The sequence below is a fragment of the Bombus vancouverensis genome, chromosome 4, assembly GCF_051014615.1.
Source record: "Bombus vancouverensis nearcticus chromosome 4, iyBomVanc1_principal, whole genome shotgun sequence".
Taxonomy (NCBI): Eukaryota; Metazoa; Arthropoda; class Insecta; order Hymenoptera; family Apidae; genus Bombus; species Bombus vancouverensis.
The window spans coordinates 5,379,713-5,399,589 of NC_134914.1; the positions used below are offsets into that span (position 1 = coordinate 5,379,713).

Sequence of the window (19,877 nt, forward strand, 5' to 3'; positions counted from 1 at the left end):
CCGTCGGTACCATCTTTGACTCTGTTTAATTTAAATCAAACAAAATATGTATGTACATATTACCAGAAAGAAAATATACATACATACATTTAATATAAATTAGATATTATAAATAATCAAGCGTTGAAAGAATTAAAGAAGGATTTTTATTCGCATAAAAAGTGGAAGTTTACAGTTCAATTTTACAAAATAGACATTCACAATTATATCGCATATTGCGTATTGTATATGCATTCTACGTGCGTAAAACTTGTAGTACTATGGATAAATATCACAGATATTTTTTATATCATCTCCTTTTTTGCTTGTGTTTTTCTGATTTTTCATACCTTTCGACAGATCGATTTTTGGTGCGCTTCTTTTTATAACTCGAATGTCCGTCTTTATGTTTCTCATATCTTAAATCCTCGTTACTAGAGCCAGAATTCCCCCTATCCCATCTTTTTTTCTCACCGTCAGATTTCTTTTTTTGTTTGTGCTCTCTATAACTTTCCCTTTTGCTTCTGTCTCGGCTCCTATCTCTGCTTTTATCTCTACTTCTTCTTTTGCTTTCTTTCCTCCGTCTAGAGTCGTATTCGTATCTTTCGCGCGAACTATCACGATGTCTTTGTACCTTATACTTTTCCTTCTCTATATATTTATCCCGGTTATAGGAGTATACCTTGGCTTTATTGGCGTCATATTTTCTGTGTTCTATTTCTTTGCTCCTAGGTTCATCTCTCTGCTTATGCTTCGAAATGACTTTTTCTAGATTCTCATTTCCAACCTCATCAGCTTCATCGTCAAAATATTGTACGCCTTTACCCTTGCCTTTCCATCTCATTTTGGCTACCGATTGCGAAAAATCAACGTGTATACGACGATCGTCGATCAATACATTGTCCATTTTAAAATACGCTTCTTCGCAACTTTTACGATCAGCGAATTCGATGAACGCATATTGCAATGAATCTCCAGTTTGCCGATCTCTAATAACTTCACAACTGAAAAAAGCAAAGAGAAAAACAATTTGATCAATATACCAAATGTAATAGGTGTCTATCAGCAAGATTGCTAAACCATTCATACCCAATAATTTTTCCAAATCTACTGAAAATAATTTCGAGATCGTCATCGGTCGTAACAGGATTTAGTTTACAGACAAACAGGACATTTTCAGGTGGAGCCATTTCCGCATCTGGAATATCACCCACAATTTCCAATATTGTCGCTCTTGCTTTAGCTTCCTTCTCTTTTTGCATTTCCGTGATCTCTTCAGCTGTCATACCAGCTGTATCATCTATCACTTCGTCAGCTCCGATCCTATCGCTCTACAAATATATTTATTTACTATGACAAAGAAAATCTTGCAAATTTTAAAAACATGAAGCAGAAAGATATTATACCATTAAAACTTCTTTGGAGGGTGGTGGACTTCGATCGGGTATGATAAAACCTTTTGGATCTTCGAAAGGGTCTTCCAAAATAACGGTGTGAGAGATACGTATATCCTGGTAAGGTCTGTGATCCCCGTCACATATAGTTTCATTGAACTTGAGAATAATTTCTAGTCCTTCTGTAATTTCACCAAATACGCAATGTTCTCCATCCAATGATTGAAGTTCGGGTGCAAGAGTAACAAAAAACTGAGATCCAAGCATGTTGCTGCCACAATTAACCATAGACAATAAACCACTTCTATCGTGCTTTATTTTTGGCATCTGCTCTGCTTCATAATATCTTGCTTTTTCACCTAACACTATTCCATAGACACTTTCTCCACCTTTCCCAGTACTGGTGGGATCTCCGGTTTGAGCAATAAAATTGCTTTGAACAGAATGGAATAAGTTCCAGTTGTAATATTTTAATTTGCATAATTTTAAAAAATTTCGACATGCTGCAAAATATTATATATTAATAAATACCGTTGTCAACAACCAAATTTCTTTCACTGAAAATTCCAATACATAATAACAAGAAAACATAACCTCTATTTTTGTTTTACACTTACTTTGTGGGCGTTCTTCAGTATATAAATCAACAGTAAAATCTCCTATAGTAGTTTCTACTACAACCGCCATGCTTTCACGGTTTCCTTATTTAGAGGCTAATTTCATTTCTGCTTATTATATTCATAGCATCTCAATATCTCATAATATTCTTACATACATCTTCATACGACATCAGACGATATACCCATATATAAATGACGCTCATAACAGAACATACGGATTCATCCTGTGGCCAGTGACATCTACATATGTAGTATTGAACTAAATATGTATATGTAATTATATACATATGATTTAGAATACTTCCTCTTAAACTACAAATATGTATGCATTTTTCAAACATATTCCACATAATGGGGAAGAGAAATCATAACTCTTTTTTTAATTCTTTATATCAATTATGACATATATATATATACACACACATATATATATATATATATACATGTAAATAAGGAATGAAATACAAATTATATACAATACAATTTCACGATTAACAAATATTTTTATCTCCTTTTTTCTAGTAACATTGACCGTGAACGAACGAGTTTGTGTTTATAGGCATCAGGTACGAGAGCATTTAAGGCCACATGTGTTATTGCTGCGGTGAAACCCCAAACACGGTGTTTCCCTCCTAAATAAACCGGTAAAGTGTAGTTTTCACGGAACTGAGTAAACCGACACACTGAAAGATCGCAGAGATTTTTTAAGCTGAGAAAAAAAGCTTCTTCTACTTCGTCTACATTAATTTGAAGCTTTTCTGGATCAACTTCACCGATATAGCCGAAAACTGGCAACACCATGACGTTCTTTTTATCAATCATGTTACCGGAGACCCAAACGTCGATTTTCTCCCTCGGAATTTTAAGTTCTTCCCATGTTTCACGTAATGCAGTTTCTTCCAGGCTACGATCCTCTTTGTCGTGCATTCCACCAGGAAATGAGACTTGTCCACGATTCGAAGATAATTTGGTTGATCTTAAGGTATATAAGAAACCAAGTTCTCCTTTGTGCATGCATAATGGCACTAAAACAGCGGCCTGAGGAATCGCATTACCATCTACCTGTGGTACTCTACTGGCCTTGAACTTCTCGATAAAAGATTTCCGATTTTTCTCACTAAGCACAACTTCTGGTTTCAAATATTCCAGCCTGATCGCATTTAAGCCTTGTTGGGTTTCCGTCGACTTTTTTGTAAAGAAGAAACATTTTTTTAGTGCGATATTACGATGACAATCAATGGTATCGAAGCGCGGACATTTTAGTCGTTTTCGTACATTACATGCTAAAAGAGGCTGATTAAACATATCTCGAAAATGTTAATAATTCAGCAGCAGTGACATTTCTTTTCGAATGTTAAAAATAAAGCCAAAGAAACGAATAAAAAATTTCGTATATTCAATGTTAATACATTTTACTTTCGCCACCATTATTTGAAAATAAATGAACCAATATTCGCGAAAGAAGCGCCATCTGGTATACAAAGAATGAAGCAAGGGAATATATGACAACAACTTTCACATGAAAAAAAATACTTACAAAACAACGCTGTAAACAGCGTAAAGAAAAGGAATAGAGTTTCATTGATGCAAGTTATATCCCAGAAATACTTTCTACGTTACGTATGATGAGAGATCAGAAATTGTGAGAAAGAAATACGGTCTACCTAAAACGTAGCTAGCCTTGATGCTCAATTTATCAAGAATCTCTTGCAATATGCCTACCATTACGATGATTTTATGCACAGCTACTAGATGTCCGATCAATCGGATTTAAACGATCTCTTTTTTAAATATGGTAATCGATGTACCGATCATATGTAATGTTAGTCTCCTAACTCGTGTTTATATCATCTTATCTTATTTTTGTACAGTTTGTTATTATTACGTATTCTGTTTTAAACATTTCATACACTTACTAATCGAAGGATGTCTTCTGTAATAATTATTAAACAGATTTTTAATCGCTTGCAAAACCCATCATTCCTAGGTATTTAATGGCAATTAAAATATTTACTGAATCATGCGTATATATGTGTTTTTTACTCGTCATTTAATTCTCATTAAATTTCTTAAAATTACAAAAAAACAGGAAGAACCTAAATATTACCTTTCACAATTGATATGATATTATGTATTACGAAAGACCGATGCAAAGAATGATGCTGAACGTCCGGTTGCTATCCAAATTAACGTTTCCCTGAATATATGTACATACATGGCTAAGGAATAATCTATTATTTGTCACGAAATGCACATATTCTGGATTCGAAAATCTCGAAGATGTTCTTTCACAGTATATTGCAATATAGGTTCTAATTCAATTTTTAGTGGTTAGTTTACCAATTATTGTCAATTTTCAAAATGTAAAATCAATTTATCATATATTATTCCAATCATGTTAATATGAAAATTTGATTTTTAGGCTTCAACTTTCACAACACATTGCGAATGCATTGTGCATGTTAATTTATTATTTAACCGTGACCTAGATCACAACGTACAAACAATGTGCAAACTGAATCTTGAAAGCATTTCTCGTTTCTACGAAAATTCTAATGTTCTTACGTTTCGAGATTTTTATCTTGTTGCGACGAATAAATCCATAGTAACGATTGAAAGAGTCTTTGCCCCAAGGCTAGAATACATTCGAATTGATTTAGGTGGTAATACGTCGAAATACGAGCAAGTAATGTATTATAAATCGATTTATGAGGAATGGTAAACTTCTAGAAACCAATTCCGATATTTCATTTCAGCTCTACAACAATTACGCAACAAATAGATGTGTAATAATATTAGATATGTATATTGATACAAAATTTAATTACGTACGAACGATGACAGCAGATAGTAATAATGGTAATAACAAGTGCTGCAATGTTTTTCAATTTGTTAATTTTGTATATTTGTATAGAAAAAAAGTGAAGATCAATCGATTTTAATGTTTATTTACGTAAACTAGTTGTTAGTCGGAATTAATTTGTATTAATTTGTACATAATAACTATGAATATCACTGATAATTTGTAGTAAAATTAGATAACGTACATTCAGGTGTTAAGCATTTTATACTATATAGAATTTGAGGAACTGACATTTACAGATTAACGATTATATGTAGTTATTAATCAGAGGTCACTTAATTATGATCTTTATTCGTGACTATAGTTATGACCTTTCTCTATCAATAAGTTCAGGGATCAAAAAATAAATCGCTTAGTTTTCTATATTTCGTATGATTTTGCAGTTTAAGAATATGTATCGTATTTCGAGTAAACATTCCTGAGAAATTGAAGCGGGAGCCGAACAACACCGAGAATAGCCGAACGGCCCTGGATCATTCGATGCGTTTAGGATTGTGATTACCAATGTCGCCATCATGCTGCGTCTTTGCGTGCTGCGTGCCACTGATAGAGCGCAGTTCTAGTCGCGTCGTTCGTTCAGCGAAACGTGATCGTTCGCCGCCTATGTATCTTTGTAGACTGTTTCCGACAGCAACATAAAATGTACCAATATGAATAATACAGGCAATAAGCAATCGTAACAAAACTACGTGTTGACGTTAAAATACAGTTTAAAGTAATCGTTCGATATCGACTGTGTTCGTAAGCGAGTTATGTATTGGTTTTACGTGTTTTACCGAGGCCACCGTCGAACTTTGACAGACGCTAGCATGTCACGTCTAAACGTGATAATCTTTGTGCTAGGTGCTTGGAATCTTATTAACGCAGTAAGTTAATTAATCACAAAATTACGACGTTACGAGTATTGTACAAATAATTCATCGTCTATACCACACCCTGGTGTCGTAAAACAACTTGCATTCGTGACGTCATCTCGGCCTATCCTCGTGAAAATTTACCGTTGATATCGTCGCCGCGGCTGTTGCATTTGTCCAAAGAAGTCCATTAAATTTAATTATGCCTTTGCCTTATCCATTAAGGGGACATTAACTGATGTCACTTGATCTTTATTTGCCGTGATGAGATCAATGCAGATCTTTTTAACTGCTCTTATTAAAATCAATGTTCCTGTTTAAAAGAATTCACAAAATTTTCTTTCGAGATTAACGTCATACTTTTTGTTTACATAAATTTTTTACAAAATATTTGTATGCTTCGAAAAAAGTTATTTAAGACCTCAAATTGTATAAATATATTTTCTGATAAAAAATAATTTCTCGAAAAATGAATCATGAGTTGAAACGAGGTAATAGTTTATTTTTGTTATCATTTCTTACAATAAAAGATATGATAAGTAAATAAGAAATAATAATTTGTAAATGCAGGAGAGTAGATAAACAGATACTTTATTTCTTTAACAATGTAATGTAATTAGGACGATTAATTTATAACGTATAATAACTTTATACTTAATGTTAGTCCTATCTCTTATCAAATGATTGCACTATGAAAGAATTTCAATGTCTTTATGCATGATCTCATATTGCTTTCATGGCAGTGATTCATTACTTGTTAATATTGTATAGTTAACGGAATAATTTAAATTCAATAAAAATTAGATTGAATTGAAAAATTTAAGTAATTTAAATTGATATGTTTTTGATTAATATTTTTGTTTTAACCATCAAGAAATTAGAAATACATTTTGAAGCAATATTTAAAATGTATTTTAAAATGTATTTTGTTAAAAGGAAAGTTGTTTAATATTTGTCAATAGGTATCTGCAACACAAGATGGTCAGTGTATTTGGTATGGAGAATGTTACGCAGACATATATATGCACAAAAAGAATTGCCCTTATACAGGACCACCTAAGTTATTGGATAACGAAGGTCAAAAACTATTGGCTAAAAATTGTCCTCATTTAATGATTGATTCTGGAAATGGGATTAATACCTGCTGCGATACAAATCAGTTAAAAACAATGGATCAAAATATTAAGCTAGCATCTAATTTTTTAAACAGATGTCCTAGCTGTTTGGATAATTTAGTAAAGCATTTCTGTGAATTTACTTGTAGCCCAGTACAAAGCAAGTTTATCAACGTTACAGAAATACAAACAGAGAAAAGTAATTTGATTATTTAGCAATGTTTCCGTAAATATAAAGTCACTGTAACATGCATTAAATAATAATATATAATTTTTTTTTAGATGTAAAATATGTCAATGGCATAGATATATATATAACAAATAAGTATATGGAAGGTACATTTAATTCTTGTAACAAAGTATCAGTACCTAGCACTGGACAATTAGCAATGGATTTAATGTGTGGCATATGGGGAGCTAGTAGATGTACCACATTAAAATGGTTCCATTATATGGGTGATGCAGCAAATAATCAATATGTACCATTTCAAATTACATATAAAAATACTGATGAACCTGTAGGTTCATTTATTCCTGTAGACCCTAAAATTACTCCTTGTAATAAAGCATTAAATGTAAGTATTTGTAAGAGTTAATTAGCTATAAATAAATTAAGCTTAATTGGTTTTCATATTATATCTATATGATATATGATGTATACTATACATATACATATTAATTAAATTATGGAGTTAGTATAAATCAAGCTACAAACATGAACATTTTTTAAAGAATTTCTAATTTGACCTTTTCTCTGAATTAATGAAATTTATTGAATATGTCCTATATGTGTAGAAAAATACTCCAGCATGCAGTTGTGTAGACTGCGAAGCCAGTTGCCCAGTACCACCATCACCACCTCCCTTACCAACACCTTTCACCATTTTTGGCTATGATGGCTATGCTGTAATGATGATCATTACTTTTGTGTGTGGTTCAGCTCTTTTCATCTTATCCATTGTATGCTTCAATAATAGAAAACAAATTGGTAAGGAACTTCATTTATTGTTTAAAGATATTTATTCAGAAAAAAAACACCTCATTCTTTTCATATTTGTGAAGGAAATTGGTAAATTTATTGTATTATGGAAATTGCAGTGTGAAATGCATCTTTTATCCCTCAAACTCTGTACTATATTTTATTCAATAATAGTTTACGCAGTACTGTTTTTACCTTGCATTAGTGACTAATTTTGTATGTAATTGTCACTTACATTGTTTTAAAGAGAACAAGTACACTTCAGTTCAAATTATCTTAATATTTAATCCATATCATTGACCTTTCTTCCTTAATACAGGATTATTTTTATTGCTGTGTTTCTTCTGTATTATCTTATTCTTTGGTTGTGGTTTAAGAATTTATTTTATAAATTTTGCACTATGCTTGGTTTCATGAACATTTGTTTTTTATTTTTTCCCTTGATTAATAATTTATAATTGTGGAGGAGCATATATATATGACAATTGAAACAATATTAAAAATAACATCAAAACATTTTGACAGTCATTATTTCATTAATAGATGCTTATATTACAATGAACAGTAGATATAAAAATATCAACTATTTTTATTATTAATTTCTCATGACAAATATGGTATCATGAATAAATAAGATAATTGTATGAAATTGAAAAGATTTGATTTAGAATCATCAGTTGTATGTATGGTGTGCGTATATGTATAGTTGCACGAGGTGAGGAAGTAGGAAGGCAGGTGGGTAGACGCCTAGCCGCAGGGTTACACCACCCAGGAGATGGTGCTCGTATTGCTCTCGCCGCAGACCAAGAAGACAGCCCACTTCAATCTAAACGTTCCAGTACGTTCCTATCAAGTGTATCTTCAATATGTGGACTTGTGCTTGATTCTTAATTTCTTTTTCATTACTGTATATCGTTCTGTTGTTATGGTATTATGCTTGGTTATCATCCTCGTCATTTGTGCTTCGTCATTTTCCTGAGTAAAGAACTTTCCCTTTATTTCTTACTTATGTATTGTTACTGTGTATTGTCATCATTAAAGTATTTCCAAATTTCTCCATATTAATGTTTCTCAAAATGTATGCAGTATGTTGTGGGAACATATTCTAAAATTAGTGAACAGAATAAGTAAATCAGTTTATTAAATATTTATTATATCACTGTTGTAAACATTGCATAACATTTCGATTCAAAGCATATATGGTATTTACTAGGAACTTTTATACTTCCATAATTAATATTCATTTTATTAACATACGGAATAAGTTAAATTTAAAATGTTTTTATATTTTTGCATTTATTTAATTTTATATTTTACACTTTTAATGTTCTACATTCTTTAATAGAAATATTCAAAACATTATGGTTGCCTGCAATATATTTGATATCTAAAATTTTAAGTTGCTGAATTGAACCAATTATTGTTTGTTTGTTCTTTTCTATTTTTATATTAATTATTTCTACTTTATATTGTTTTGGTACAAAATTTATATGTTATTTCAACATTTTCGTTACAACATCTTTATTCTGTACAACTGAATGAATAGTTTGCTTAATGTATCTGTTTACAGCACAGTATTTACAATTTATTTCACTTACTGCAGCACTTTCTGGACATATACATTACAATATGCTCTTTTCCGTAACGCAAAAACTTTTATAGGTGTGATATCTGCAGATGATTTGCCGAGCGGATTCGACGATGAAGAACAATCAACATTCATCGAAAAATTAGGTGCAGGCACCGACAAACTGTTAGCAGAATTCTTTTGTTGGTGGGGTACAGGTATGTGATCATTTCATTACATAATGTTACAAAAGTATTATATTTCAATAACGGTCAGAAGTATTCAATTTCTTTCTTTAGCATGCGCATCACGACCGTGGTTTGTCCTTTTCGTTGGTTTCTTATTTATCATTAGTTTGGGACATGGAATAAAATATATACATGTTACCACTGATCCAGTTGAATTATGGGCTGCTCCACAATCTCGATCACGAATTGAAAAAGAATATTTCGATCAACATTTTGAACCATTCTATAGAACTGAACAAATAATTATAACATCAATTGGTTTGCCGAACGTAAGTTTTGATCACTGGTAGAATAAAATTATTTTTTAGCAATATATAGAAGACGTACAGCTATATCAATTATTTTTAGATTGTACATAATACATCCAATGGTCCAGTTATCTTTGGTCCTGTATTTAATGATACCTTCCTCAAAACTGTTTACAAATTACAAGAAGAAATAAAGAAGATAACAACTCCAAATAATTTTACTTTAGCAAACATATGTTTTGCTCCATTAACCAGTCCGTTTACGGGACCGCCAACAGTATCACAATGTGTCATTCAAAGTATTTGGGGATATTGGCAAGACAGTGTAGAAGCTTTCGATTACACTACTGTAGATGATGATAATTTTACAGTAAATTATTTAGATCACTTCAGAGTTTGTTCGCAGTAAGCTAATTTGATTATAGAGCATCATACTAGTATTAAGATATATATCTCTTTGCTAACAATTTTTTATTATATTTTATATTCAGAAATGCATATAATCCTGAATGTCTGGCACCTTATGGTGGTCCTGTGGAACCAGCAATTGCAGTTGGGGGATTTTTATCACCAGGTCAAGATCTCCAGAATCCTTCATATGAGAAAGCCACAGCAGTAATTTTATCTATACTAGTAAATAATTATCATAATAAATCCAAGTTACATCCAGCAATGGAATGGGAAATGAGGTAACTAAATCACATAGAGTGAAAAAGAGTATTTAAATGTTTGTTCTTCATTATTTAAGTAAGTGATATTGTAATTTTAGTTACGTCAAATTTATGAAAAATTGGATAGCGACAAAGAAACCAGCATTTATGGATATTGCTTTTACCTCAGAACGTTCAATAGAGGATGAATTGAATCGTGAATCTCAATCAGATGTTTTAACTATTCTTGTCTCATATATTATTATGTTTGCATATATTGCGATTTCTCTTGGGCAGATAAAAAATTGCAGTCGACTTTTGGTAAAAATAACAAAAGAAAATAGTTCAAAATCAGATATGGTATCGCATATTTATTTTACCGACGTATATCTAACATTTACTTCTTTATTTTTAGATCGATTCTAAAATTACTCTTGGCCTTGGTGGTGTACTTTTGGTATTGGCCTCTGTTGTTTGTTCTGTCGGTTTATTTGGTTTTGTTGGCATTCCGGCTACGCTCATTATTATTGAAGTCATACCATTCCTTGTCCTTGCTGTTGGAGTAGACAATATTTTCATACTTGTCCAAACACATCAAAGGGAAAGCCGTCGTCCTAATGAATCAATACCTGAACATATCGGTCGTATTCTCGGCCAAGTGGGACCAAGCATGTTACTTACCAGTGTGTCAGAAAGTTGTTGTTTCTTCCTTGGTAAATATTGAAAAGATTCACATGTATTAAGTATGAACTAAGGAACGTCGAGTATAATATGCTGAGAATATTATGTTTCTTTAGGTGGATTATCTGATATGCCTGCCGTTAAAGCTTTTGCTCTATATGCCGGTATGGCATTATTGGTAGATTTTGTGCTACAAGTAACCTGTTTTGTTAGCTTATTAGCACTGGATACTGTTCGTCAAGCAGTATGTATTAATAAAATTGAACAGTACATACCCTATAACAAAAGTTTAGTATAATTGATATTTTTATATATTTTTTAGAACAATAAACTTGATGTATGTTGTTTTATTCGTGGATCGAAGAAAGACGACGGGGAGGAAGTAGTAAACGGAATTTTGTATAAACTTTTCAAAGTTGTGTATGTTCCACTATTGTTGAAAAAATGGGTGCGTGCATTTGTTATGATAGTATTTTTTGGATGGATTTGTTCAAGCATTGCGGTTGTTCCGCACATTGAAATTGGTCTAGATCAGGAACTTTCTATGCCTGAAGATAGTTTCGTCTTGAAATATTTCAAAGTAAGTAATATAATATTTACACCAATGAAAAACACAGATACTTAAGAAATGGTTATAACATTTTTTTCTTTCCTTTTCAAGTTTTTAAATAGTTACTTATCTATTGGACCACCAATGTACTTTGTTGTAAAAGAAGGATTAAATTATTCTAACAAAGATATACAGAATCTTGTATGTGGCGGTCAATATTGTAATAACGATTCGGTATCGACTCAAATATTTATAGCATCAAAACAATCAAATAGGTAATTGTTACATTTATTATATAAATTATATTGTATCGAATCATAAAACAGACTTATTAAAATAACTGCTTATTTAGGACATACATAGCAAAACCTGCATCATCATGGCTAGATGATTATATCGACTGGTCTCAATTGTCGATGTGTTGCAAATATTTTGTTTCAAATGATTCTTTCTGTCCGCATACAGGTATACAATTGAATTTTCTTGTAATATATCACAATATTGGAAAGAAAACGAAAATATATATTTTATATTTTCAGGATCTAGTAAATATTGCTCTTCGTGTAATATCACCACAAATAATATTGGAAGACCTATACCAACAGACTTTGAACGATATGTATCATTTTTCTTGCAAGATAATCCTGATGAAATGTGCGCTAAAGCAGGTCATGCTGCTTATGGTCACGGTGTTAACTATGTTACTGACCTTGAAACAGGCCTGTCGAAAGTCGGGGCGTCCTATTTTATGGCTTACCATACTATATTAAAAACATCCGCCGATTATTACGAATCGATGAGAGCTGCAAGAGCTATATCAGCAAATATAACAGAGACGATTAACAACTATTTAAGAAGTATCGGTGACAGTTCAACCGTTGAGGTGTTTCCATACAGCATATTTTATGTTTTTTACGAGCAGTACTTAACAATGTGGCCGGACACGTTATATAGTATAGGGATATCCTTATTTGCTATCTTCGTGGTAACTTTCCTTTTGATGGGTTTGGACATATTTTCCTCTGTTATTGTTGTAATTACCATTATGATGATTGTCGTTAATATTGGTGGTTTAATGTATTGGTGGCACATAACATTAAATGCAGTATCCCTCGTTAATCTTGTTATGGTAAGCATATCGAGTTTCAGATTTTAAATATAGAATGTCATTAGAAAGTAAACAATGTACTTCTTCTGCAGGCTGTTGGAATTGCCGTTGAATTTTGCAGTCATTTAGTACACTCCTTCTCAGTATCAGTAAAAACAACACGTGTTGAAAGGGTTGCTGATGCATTGACGAATATGGGAAGTTCAATTTTTAGCGGTATCACTCTTACAAAGTTTGGTGGAATTATAGTACTCGGTTTTGCTAGAAGCCAAATCTTTAAGGTAGGTCTTGATAATTACGTTTATATCCGTTGTCCTTATATATATTATTCCTGTTTTATAATAAAACCAAAGTTATTGCTGAAAAAATCTTCAGGTATTCTACTTCAGAATGTACCTGGGTATTGTGTTGTTTGGGGCTGCACATGGTCTAATATTCCTGCCAGTATTATTAAGTTACATTGGTAAGATTCATTTATTAGTTATGGTTTTATTATCATATTCTCGCATTAAAATCAAATTTCCATATAAATCAAATTAAATTCCTTAAAACACCAGTGCCACTTAACATAGTAAAAAATAAGTTTAATTTTCATATCCCTAGACATTAGGAAGTACAATCGACATACAAGACAAAGTATATGGTCCCTTACATCTTTTTGCTTCACTATTAACATTTGTACATACTTGTTTTTGTTCGCATGCCAACTTAGACATTTGTCTTTAAGTATTGGCGACCTTCTAGTAATTTCTATTCGAAAGAACTAAAAAAAAAAGTACAGTAACAACTTAAGAGAGCTTTGGTCATGGCTTCTGGTGGTTCTAGGCACACCAATGAACAGAGAAAAGTTAGCAAATCACAAGAGAGCAATGCAAGGAAATCTGGACAACGTACAGGAGACTTCCTTGAATCATCGCGTAAGCAAACTCAATTCTCCTCCCACACCCACCACAAGCACACCTACGTTCAGAGTGCTTGAATATGAAAGATAGGTACGCAGGATACACATATATTTACACTTCCTTTCTGTATCATTACAATATTTCTATCTTTGTTCGACTTGATATTCAACACAGCTTTATGCAACACCCGGCTTTATTTCAAAATTAGTCTACATCTGTTTTTACAAAAACAGTATTTAGTTATGGTTACATCAAACTAGTATTGTAAATATTTCTGACATATCGAATGGTATTTGGTGCACTTACTTAACAGATACTCGAAAGTGCAAATACTATAAACTTCTTTCTGAGATTTCTTTATTACGACGCAATCTGTGTATGTCGATGAGTGTGGGATGGGATATATATACCTATCGATTTCTACGAAAGTATACTGCTTTGTTAACGTAATTTTCCTTTCATTGTTTCAATAACTATAAATTAGTTGCAAAACTCCTCTTTTCTATTTCATGCGTTTCATGAATGCTCTTGTGGTATAATTGCCATTGCGTGTATTATAAAATCAAGTACATATCACAAATGCTATTGGTAATCTGATTTAATTACATAAATATAATTGGCGATGGAAGTAGTTGTTAGCTTTTTGATCGTGTTAAGTTATTTTGCAACGTTAAGTTAAAAAAGGGATATGGAAAGATGGAAAGATGTATTGCCACTGGTGAATAGATCTCATGTCTTCCTCCTTTTCAAACATATCATTATTTTTGTTCTCTTTTTCTGTTAAATATTATTTGTATTATAGTTTATTTGTTTAACATGCTTTTAGTCAGCTACGATATATAATGGATATCGAAGTAAAGACTCAAGTTATGTCTATTTTTTATTATTATTTGCAGGCGTGATGTCGCGCCGAGGGCGTAGAAAAGCCCACGAATGTGCCAGCAGGGCTAGAAACGAATCTAGGAGTCAAGTGTGTGGGCCTGACTCTCCTTTACTCCAAAATGACAACAATCAGTACCCAACCACTTCCTACGCCAGTGTGAACTCCATAGAGCAGTTACATCAAGTGACTTTTTAGCATTAATCGTTATCCGAATTAATTCATAAAACGACTTTTATACTTAGAGAGACTGAACATAATCTGTTTGTATAATACAGAATTATTTTTACTATATATGTATGATCAACAATTTTTTCCTTTTTTAAAGTTCAATAGATTTGCGTCTGAATGGTGATCGAGAATCATGTAATCGATGCGAACTATGAAGTTCACGTCTGGTATATTTCGTAACTAGGAAGAAAAATTTCGTATCTTGTTGTTACTATTAACATAATAAGATTGCGTTATAATTAAGATATTTAATTATAAAAGAACGTCTCATAATTTTACATCATTCTATTTCTAAAGCTTTAAGATTTATGGGTATAATATCTGAAATGGTGCAATTGATCAAATCAATTGGAAGTGTCAAGAAATATTGTAATATGATTTTAATTAATATTAATTTTATGTTTTCCGGTATTTTTTCAGTGGAAATGCGTAAATCTGTGTTGCTTGGCAAATGGTAAATGTACCTGCATTTTTATCATGCTTTATCTCTATTTGTGCATTTTGTCATTGCGAGGTAATATTGGTTTCCGATATAGGTGTCGTATAATGCAGGTTTCGAATAAACCAATTCGACGGTAAGATTTGTATATCATATCAAAAGGTTTAAGATAAACAGCGTATTCCTTTTAATGTCTTTTCGAATACTTCGAATAATATGACTCGAAATTTCATCTAAAAATATTAACCGTCCATAATTGAGGTGAAATATCGAATATGTACAAATTTGAATTTCGTATTGTATAAATCGTTAGAGAATTATATATACATATATGTAAGCCATAATTCTCAACGTAAGTAGAATTTAGATTAACAGCTTAAAATTTGTGCGGCATCCATATCGGAGTACATTTTACCCTGATTTTCTTTCCATGATATATGTATAAGCGATAGTACTCGTTGTTTCTTATATGTGGTTGATATTAGTAACAGTTTCCAGAAATATGTTTTTAGTTCAAACCAAGCATCCGGAAACTATTTCGTATTCCCTTTATTTTTTTTTTTTATAACCGATAGATATTTTAGGCAAAGTTTTTTATTTGATTTTGTTTTGTCTGCAATCTTATTGGATATGGGTAATATTAAACAAGTCACAGCAAATATCTAAGTACTGAAAGGAAAAGGCAATGACAAATTATTATTTTTTACTATGCAGTAGTCACTTGGTTTTAGTAGGTTTCGTTCTTACAATTTGCCTAATTAATTCTAGGTAATTAAGACATTCGATAAATGAAAAAAACAGGTAGTTAGCCTTATTACTAGAAGTTAAATGATATAGTCGTATTAGTGCTTAATTTCTTTTGCGTGCTTCATCGGTGTAAAGTGTCTCCTAAGAGTTGTATGTTTCTGCTCAATATCTGTAACAAATTTAAGCAGTATTGTTTTTTCATATGAGAAGTTGAACATAGAAAAATGTTCGGATAGCTTGATTGCATCGAAACGATATCAATGTCCTTTGTAAATGTGGATATTTCCTGTTGCGAGTTGAACTCGAACATGTTTTCTAAATTATTTGTATACGAATAACAATTTTTATACTGACAACAAAAGAATACGTAATGCAATGTTGCAAAAAATCTCGTTAGTTAAATAATAGATGATTCGTTGGCGATTGTTACGATATTATGCTATGTATATACACAGGTAAAATGATATTCTTTCATATAAATCTATGTTTGTAAATCCGGTTGAGTATTCCTTACACATCAAATTAGTATTCAAGCGGTTAAAGGCATGTCCTACATATATACATGGTTAACAAAAAAGAAGTACTATGACTGTTAAATAAAAGGTGCCATAATTTGGCAACAAGTACGTAAAATTATACTTGGGTTCATTCATATGTCAAAATGTCATAAACATATCATTGCAAAATCTTCAGTATTAAATTTTTGTGACGAGCAAAGCATGGCGATACTACCAAAGAGATGTCCGATCAACACGACGATATTGTGTTAACACGTAATATGAATAAAAATTTTTCTGTTTGTACAATACAAGTGTCTTGTATATTCTTTATATAGAACAGATTTAACAATCGTGGAAGAACAGTGTTGGCAAGTATTTCTTATAGACCAGAAAGATTTTACAATAAAATAGTGGATTTATTGTGTATCATACATCTTACATAAATTAATAATAATAATTAAATACAACAGGATTGTCTTTTGTACGTGCAACGTGAGAATCGTCATTCATTCCGAAATATATGTATTTAGTTAATCCATCGCATGCAGAGGACCAAACAGATGAACTGCTGGACAATTTTCGTCCGGGTTGCCAAGGAATTGCGCGTACAATTCTTGATAACGCGATAAAGTTAGTCCTCCGCGCCTTCGGTCATCATCCTGCGAATGAATAAACTATTGAACAAGATAAGAAACGAAGAAGTTCTTCGAACTATGTAGCATTTATATTCCTATGTTTATGGAAGCATAAAATATTGTAAGATTACACGAATGTCAATTTATGTTAAGAGTATAATCAAATCGAAATTGTATAATAGTTTGTTCTACAAAGACCTTTAATGATTGGTACATGCTTCCGTTGACTACCGGAAATAAATTACAACCATCAAACTTGGCAAATTGTCAAGCTATTGTTCTTTATGTTAAATTTAAAATTAATTCAATTGTATCCGTGACTTTATTAATTTTTTTCTCATCTACGATACTACCAAAATACATTTTACTTACAGATTTTCTAAAACTATTCCTAAAAGATAATCTTATGTTCCCCAAACTAATAAATTTCAGATCAGATTTATCAGATTGAATGTATCAAAAGCAGTTCTATGTATAGATGCATTACAACAGAAAGGTTACATAGCAGATAAGATTAGGTGATCTTTAAATCGTTACCCCTCAAAGTGATTTATAACACGATCTTACATTAAGAAGATTTTGGTACGCTTCGTCCAAAATATTTACGTTGTCTACAGGAATCCTTGTTACGCAATTATAGCGAAATTCATCGGCAGCGATTACACCGTCGTCTAAAAACGAAAAAATAATGTATTAATGATACACGGCAAACAAACTGGATGAACGACGAATCGATTTATGTATGTACACACCATTTAAATCTACTATTTTAAAATGACTGTCGATAAACATTTTCATCGCTTGTGGGAAATCTTGATACTTTCGTCCGACGCAACTTCTTTGTACTGCTTCTTTGAACTCCTCGATAGTTACAATACCATCCTGAATAAAAAAATGCAAATGAAATATTGGTAGAAGCAATCTGGCATTTTGTTGATCTTACTTTATTGAAGTCGGCGAGCTCTGCAATTTCTTCCCATAGAGAAAGCATAATGTGCAGATTTTCCTGATAACGACCGTAACTGAATTCTCCTTTTCCCTCGATCAAAGTCATCTTAAGAGCCATGCATTCGAAATCGTGTTTCTCCAATATGCCATTGTTATCTGTGTCTGAATATGGTAAACATTGTGAAAATTACCGATTGTTAGTCGAGTTTATATTCGCGCAAAATATAAAAGTCAATGCGTGTATAGCAGCCAATTAATCAATTGGATGGTGCCAATTTATTTTTAAGGAAATCTTGTTATTGTATAGCTGGATGCGCTCCAAATATTTCACTTTTTGGCAGAGGTCGACATTCATCACCAAGTGCACGACCCCCAGATGCATCGTTCGATCTAATTCGTATTTTACATTCAAAAGATAATCGTTATGAAATTTCATCGATCGCTCGATCGAATCAATTATCGATTTTATTCGCGTATCGATATTACGACTTTGTGTTATCGACTTTTCTTATACATCGATTATTACGACTTCTTACGAGTCAAATTATCAAATATCCATGTCTGTTAAACTCCGAATTATGATTCGGATCGATCAAGATCAATGAAGAACGCATCATTTTTTGTAAATAGGTTGGTTCATTATCATGTAATACGATATTAAGTTTGTGATTGTTACAACGTCATAGGGTGTTAATGATACAATGTTTGCATACAATCAGGACACTTATTAAGCAAAATGTTGAAAAACAGATCAGGCAGATTGTTCCATAAAACAAATTAGAGCTAAGCTTAAATTTGGCATCAACCAATTGCAGGCGTTACGAAGGCGGCATGGTATACTTTAAAGTCAACCTACATCCTAAACATGCATGACAGTCTCGAAGCCAACAGAATTATTTGTTCGTTCCGTTTCGTTTTTTTAGAACTCAAGTACAAAACTCCTTGTTTTATATTCCGTACATAGAAACCTGTTAGTACGTACAAGTTCACTTCGAACAGGGATCAATGGTCGATACATATTTTATGTACTTTTCCTGTGATGATGCTGAAAGGAGGAAGTCCCACAAGGATCTATCAGTTTCACAGAAATCACACATTAATATTTTTATTGATAATTGGACAATAACAGCACTCTGATAAACATGCTCTGAACTTAAAGACAATAATAACATTATTTGTGCAATAGCCAAGGTGCGATCACGCACACTCTATCGAAAATAACCACGTACTAACCGTAAAGAAATCTTACAATGAAATCTACTCGATTGTTCCAGCTGTAGGCCATTATCCGATGAGTCTTTCTGTCAGTAGCGATCTTATTTCTCTTTTTTCGCCACCTTTTTTCCTTTTTGATCGCGCGTTACTTTCTTCCTCCCAATATTTTTATCGGTAACGAATCGATCGGATGTATAAAGGCAATTAGAACGCAAGGTTATTTTGCTGTCGTCCGAATGCGAGGGAAGACACAAGGGGTAACCGCGAGATGGCTATGAAGAAACTGATTCGAGAGGATGGTGGTTTTGCACTGAATTCGAGTCGAGTTTCCTCGAGTTGTAGCTAAGTTTAGAGTACCCCTCCTTAGAGAAGGACGACACAGGGAAGGGGCTCAGGTGGTGCCGGTGCCGGTGTCACCATGACACAGTCACCGAACTTGCCTGAAAGTAAATCGCTTTCGCCAGCTTTCATCGGTCGCCATCTCTTGTTCGTGCTTATCTCCCTTCTTTTTCTTCGTTTAGTCG

At 32.5% G+C, this 19,877-nt stretch overlaps 4 protein-coding genes across 13 annotated transcripts; 1 reads left to right on the forward strand and 3 right to left on the reverse strand.

The window, feature by feature from the left end:
* Positions 1–123: 123 nt before the first annotated feature.
* Positions 124–2,261, reverse strand: LOC117160964 (peptidyl-prolyl cis-trans isomerase sig-7). Its single transcript, XM_033342103.2, has 4 exons — positions 1,991–2,261; positions 1,386–1,876; positions 1,069–1,310; positions 124–983 (listed from the first exon to the last, which is right to left on the reverse strand). Exons 1-4 carry the CDS (start codon positions 2,058–2,060, stop codon positions 290–292), a joined length of 1,497 nt encoding a protein of 498 aa, XP_033197994.1. The 5' UTR covers positions 2,061–2,261; the 3' UTR covers positions 124–289.
* Positions 2,262–2,365: 104 nt separating this feature from the next.
* On the reverse strand, positions 2,366–3,750 carry LOC117160969 (mitochondrial coenzyme A diphosphatase NUDT8). Its single transcript, XM_033342111.2, has 2 exons — positions 3,531–3,750; positions 2,366–3,178 (listed from the first exon to the last, which is right to left on the reverse strand). Exons 1-2 carry the CDS (start codon positions 3,573–3,575, stop codon positions 2,498–2,500), a joined length of 726 nt encoding a protein of 241 aa, XP_033198002.1. The 5' UTR covers positions 3,576–3,750; the 3' UTR covers positions 2,366–2,497.
* Positions 3,751–5,362: 1,612 nt separating this feature from the next.
* On the forward strand, positions 5,363–16,866 carry Npc1a (Niemann-Pick type C-1a). Of its 6 annotated transcripts, none has more exons than XM_033342040.2 (20): positions 5,363–5,722; positions 6,673–7,024; positions 7,108–7,400; positions 7,621–7,813; positions 8,511–8,642; positions 9,467–9,589; positions 9,671–9,888; positions 9,968–10,272; positions 10,359–10,556; positions 10,637–10,838; positions 10,933–11,230; positions 11,315–11,442; positions 11,521–11,778; positions 11,860–12,023; positions 12,101–12,213; positions 12,288–12,877; positions 12,949–13,137; positions 13,232–13,319; positions 13,682–13,848; positions 14,655–14,882. In XM_033342040.2, exons 1-19 carry the CDS (start codon positions 5,609–5,611, stop codon positions 13,846–13,848), a joined length of 4,125 nt encoding a protein of 1,374 aa, XP_033197931.1. In that variant the 5' UTR covers positions 5,363–5,608; the 3' UTR covers positions 14,655–14,882. The 6 variants fall into 6 exon arrangements, with proteins under 6 accessions (XP_033197931.1, XP_033197933.1, XP_033197930.1 ...); XM_033342042.2 differs by having other exon boundaries at positions 13,682–13,773; XM_033342039.2 differs by lacking the exon at positions 13,682–13,848 and having other exon boundaries at positions 14,655–16,866.
* Positions 16,867–16,950: 84 nt separating this feature from the next.
* On the reverse strand, positions 16,951–19,679 carry Scp1 (Sarcoplasmic calcium-binding protein 1). Of its 5 annotated transcripts, none has more exons than XM_076618054.1 (6): positions 19,372–19,679; positions 19,121–19,183; positions 18,134–18,300; positions 17,943–18,072; positions 17,758–17,861; positions 16,951–17,214 (listed from the first exon to the last, which is right to left on the reverse strand). In XM_076618054.1, exons 3-6 carry the CDS (start codon positions 18,254–18,256, stop codon positions 17,086–17,088), a joined length of 486 nt encoding a protein of 161 aa, XP_076474169.1. In that variant the 5' UTR covers positions 18,257–18,300; positions 19,121–19,183; positions 19,372–19,679; the 3' UTR covers positions 16,951–17,085. The 5 variants fall into 5 exon arrangements, with proteins under 5 accessions (XP_076474169.1, XP_033197956.1, XP_033197959.1 ...); XM_033342065.2 differs by having other exon boundaries at positions 19,121–19,209; XM_033342068.2 differs by lacking the exon at positions 19,121–19,183 and having other exon boundaries at positions 19,388–19,679.
* Positions 19,680–19,877: the final 198 nt, after the last annotated feature.

What these genes read in the sequence shown, in the direction of transcription:
- Npc1a (XM_033342039.2), top strand. Translation starts at nt 5,609, where the DNA reads ATGTATTGGTTTTACGTGTTTTACCGAGGCCACCGTCGAACTTTGACA. An exon ending in CTTGGAATCTTATTAACGCA is followed by an intron (nt 5,723 to 6,672) that starts GTAAGTTAATTA and finishes ATTTGTCAATAG; the next exon opens with GTATCTGCAACACAAGATGG. An exon ending in AGAAATACAAACAGAGAAAA is followed by an intron (nt 7,025 to 7,107) that starts GTAATTTGATTA and finishes ATTTTTTTTTAG; the next exon opens with ATGTAAAATATGTCAATGGC.
- LOC117160969 (XM_033342111.2), bottom strand. Translation starts at nt 3,575, where the DNA reads ATGAAACTCTATTCCTTTTCTTTACGCTGTTTACAGCGTTGTTTT. An exon ending in GCTGTTTACAGCGTTGTTTT is followed by an intron (nt 3,179 to 3,530) that starts GTAAGTATTTTT and finishes TTTACAAAAAAG; the next exon opens with TCGACGGAAACCCAACAAGG.
- LOC117160964 (XM_033342103.2), bottom strand. Translation starts at nt 2,060, where the DNA reads ATGGCGGTTGTAGTAGAAACTACTATAGGAGATTTTACTGTTGATTTA. An exon ending in TACTGAAGAACGCCCACAAA is followed by an intron (nt 1,877 to 1,990) that starts GTAAGTGTAAAA and finishes AATATTTTGCAG; the next exon opens with CATGTCGAAATTTTTTAAAA. An exon ending in AGATTTGGAAAAATTATTGG is followed by an intron (nt 984 to 1,068) that starts GTATGAATGGTT and finishes TGCTTTTTTCAG; the next exon opens with TTGTGAAGTTATTAGAGATC.
- Scp1 (XM_033342064.2), bottom strand. Translation starts at nt 19,423, where the DNA reads ATGGCCTACAGCTGGAACAATCGAGTAGATTTCATTGTAAGATTTCTT. An exon ending in AGCTCGCCGACTTCAATAAA is followed by an intron (nt 18,073 to 18,133) that starts GTAAGATCAACA and finishes TTTTTTATTCAG; the next exon opens with GATGGTATTGTAACTATCGA. An exon ending in TAAAATAGTAGATTTAAATG is followed by an intron (nt 17,862 to 17,942) that starts GTGTGTACATAC and finishes TTTCGTTTTTAG; the next exon opens with ACGACGGTGTAATCGCTGCC.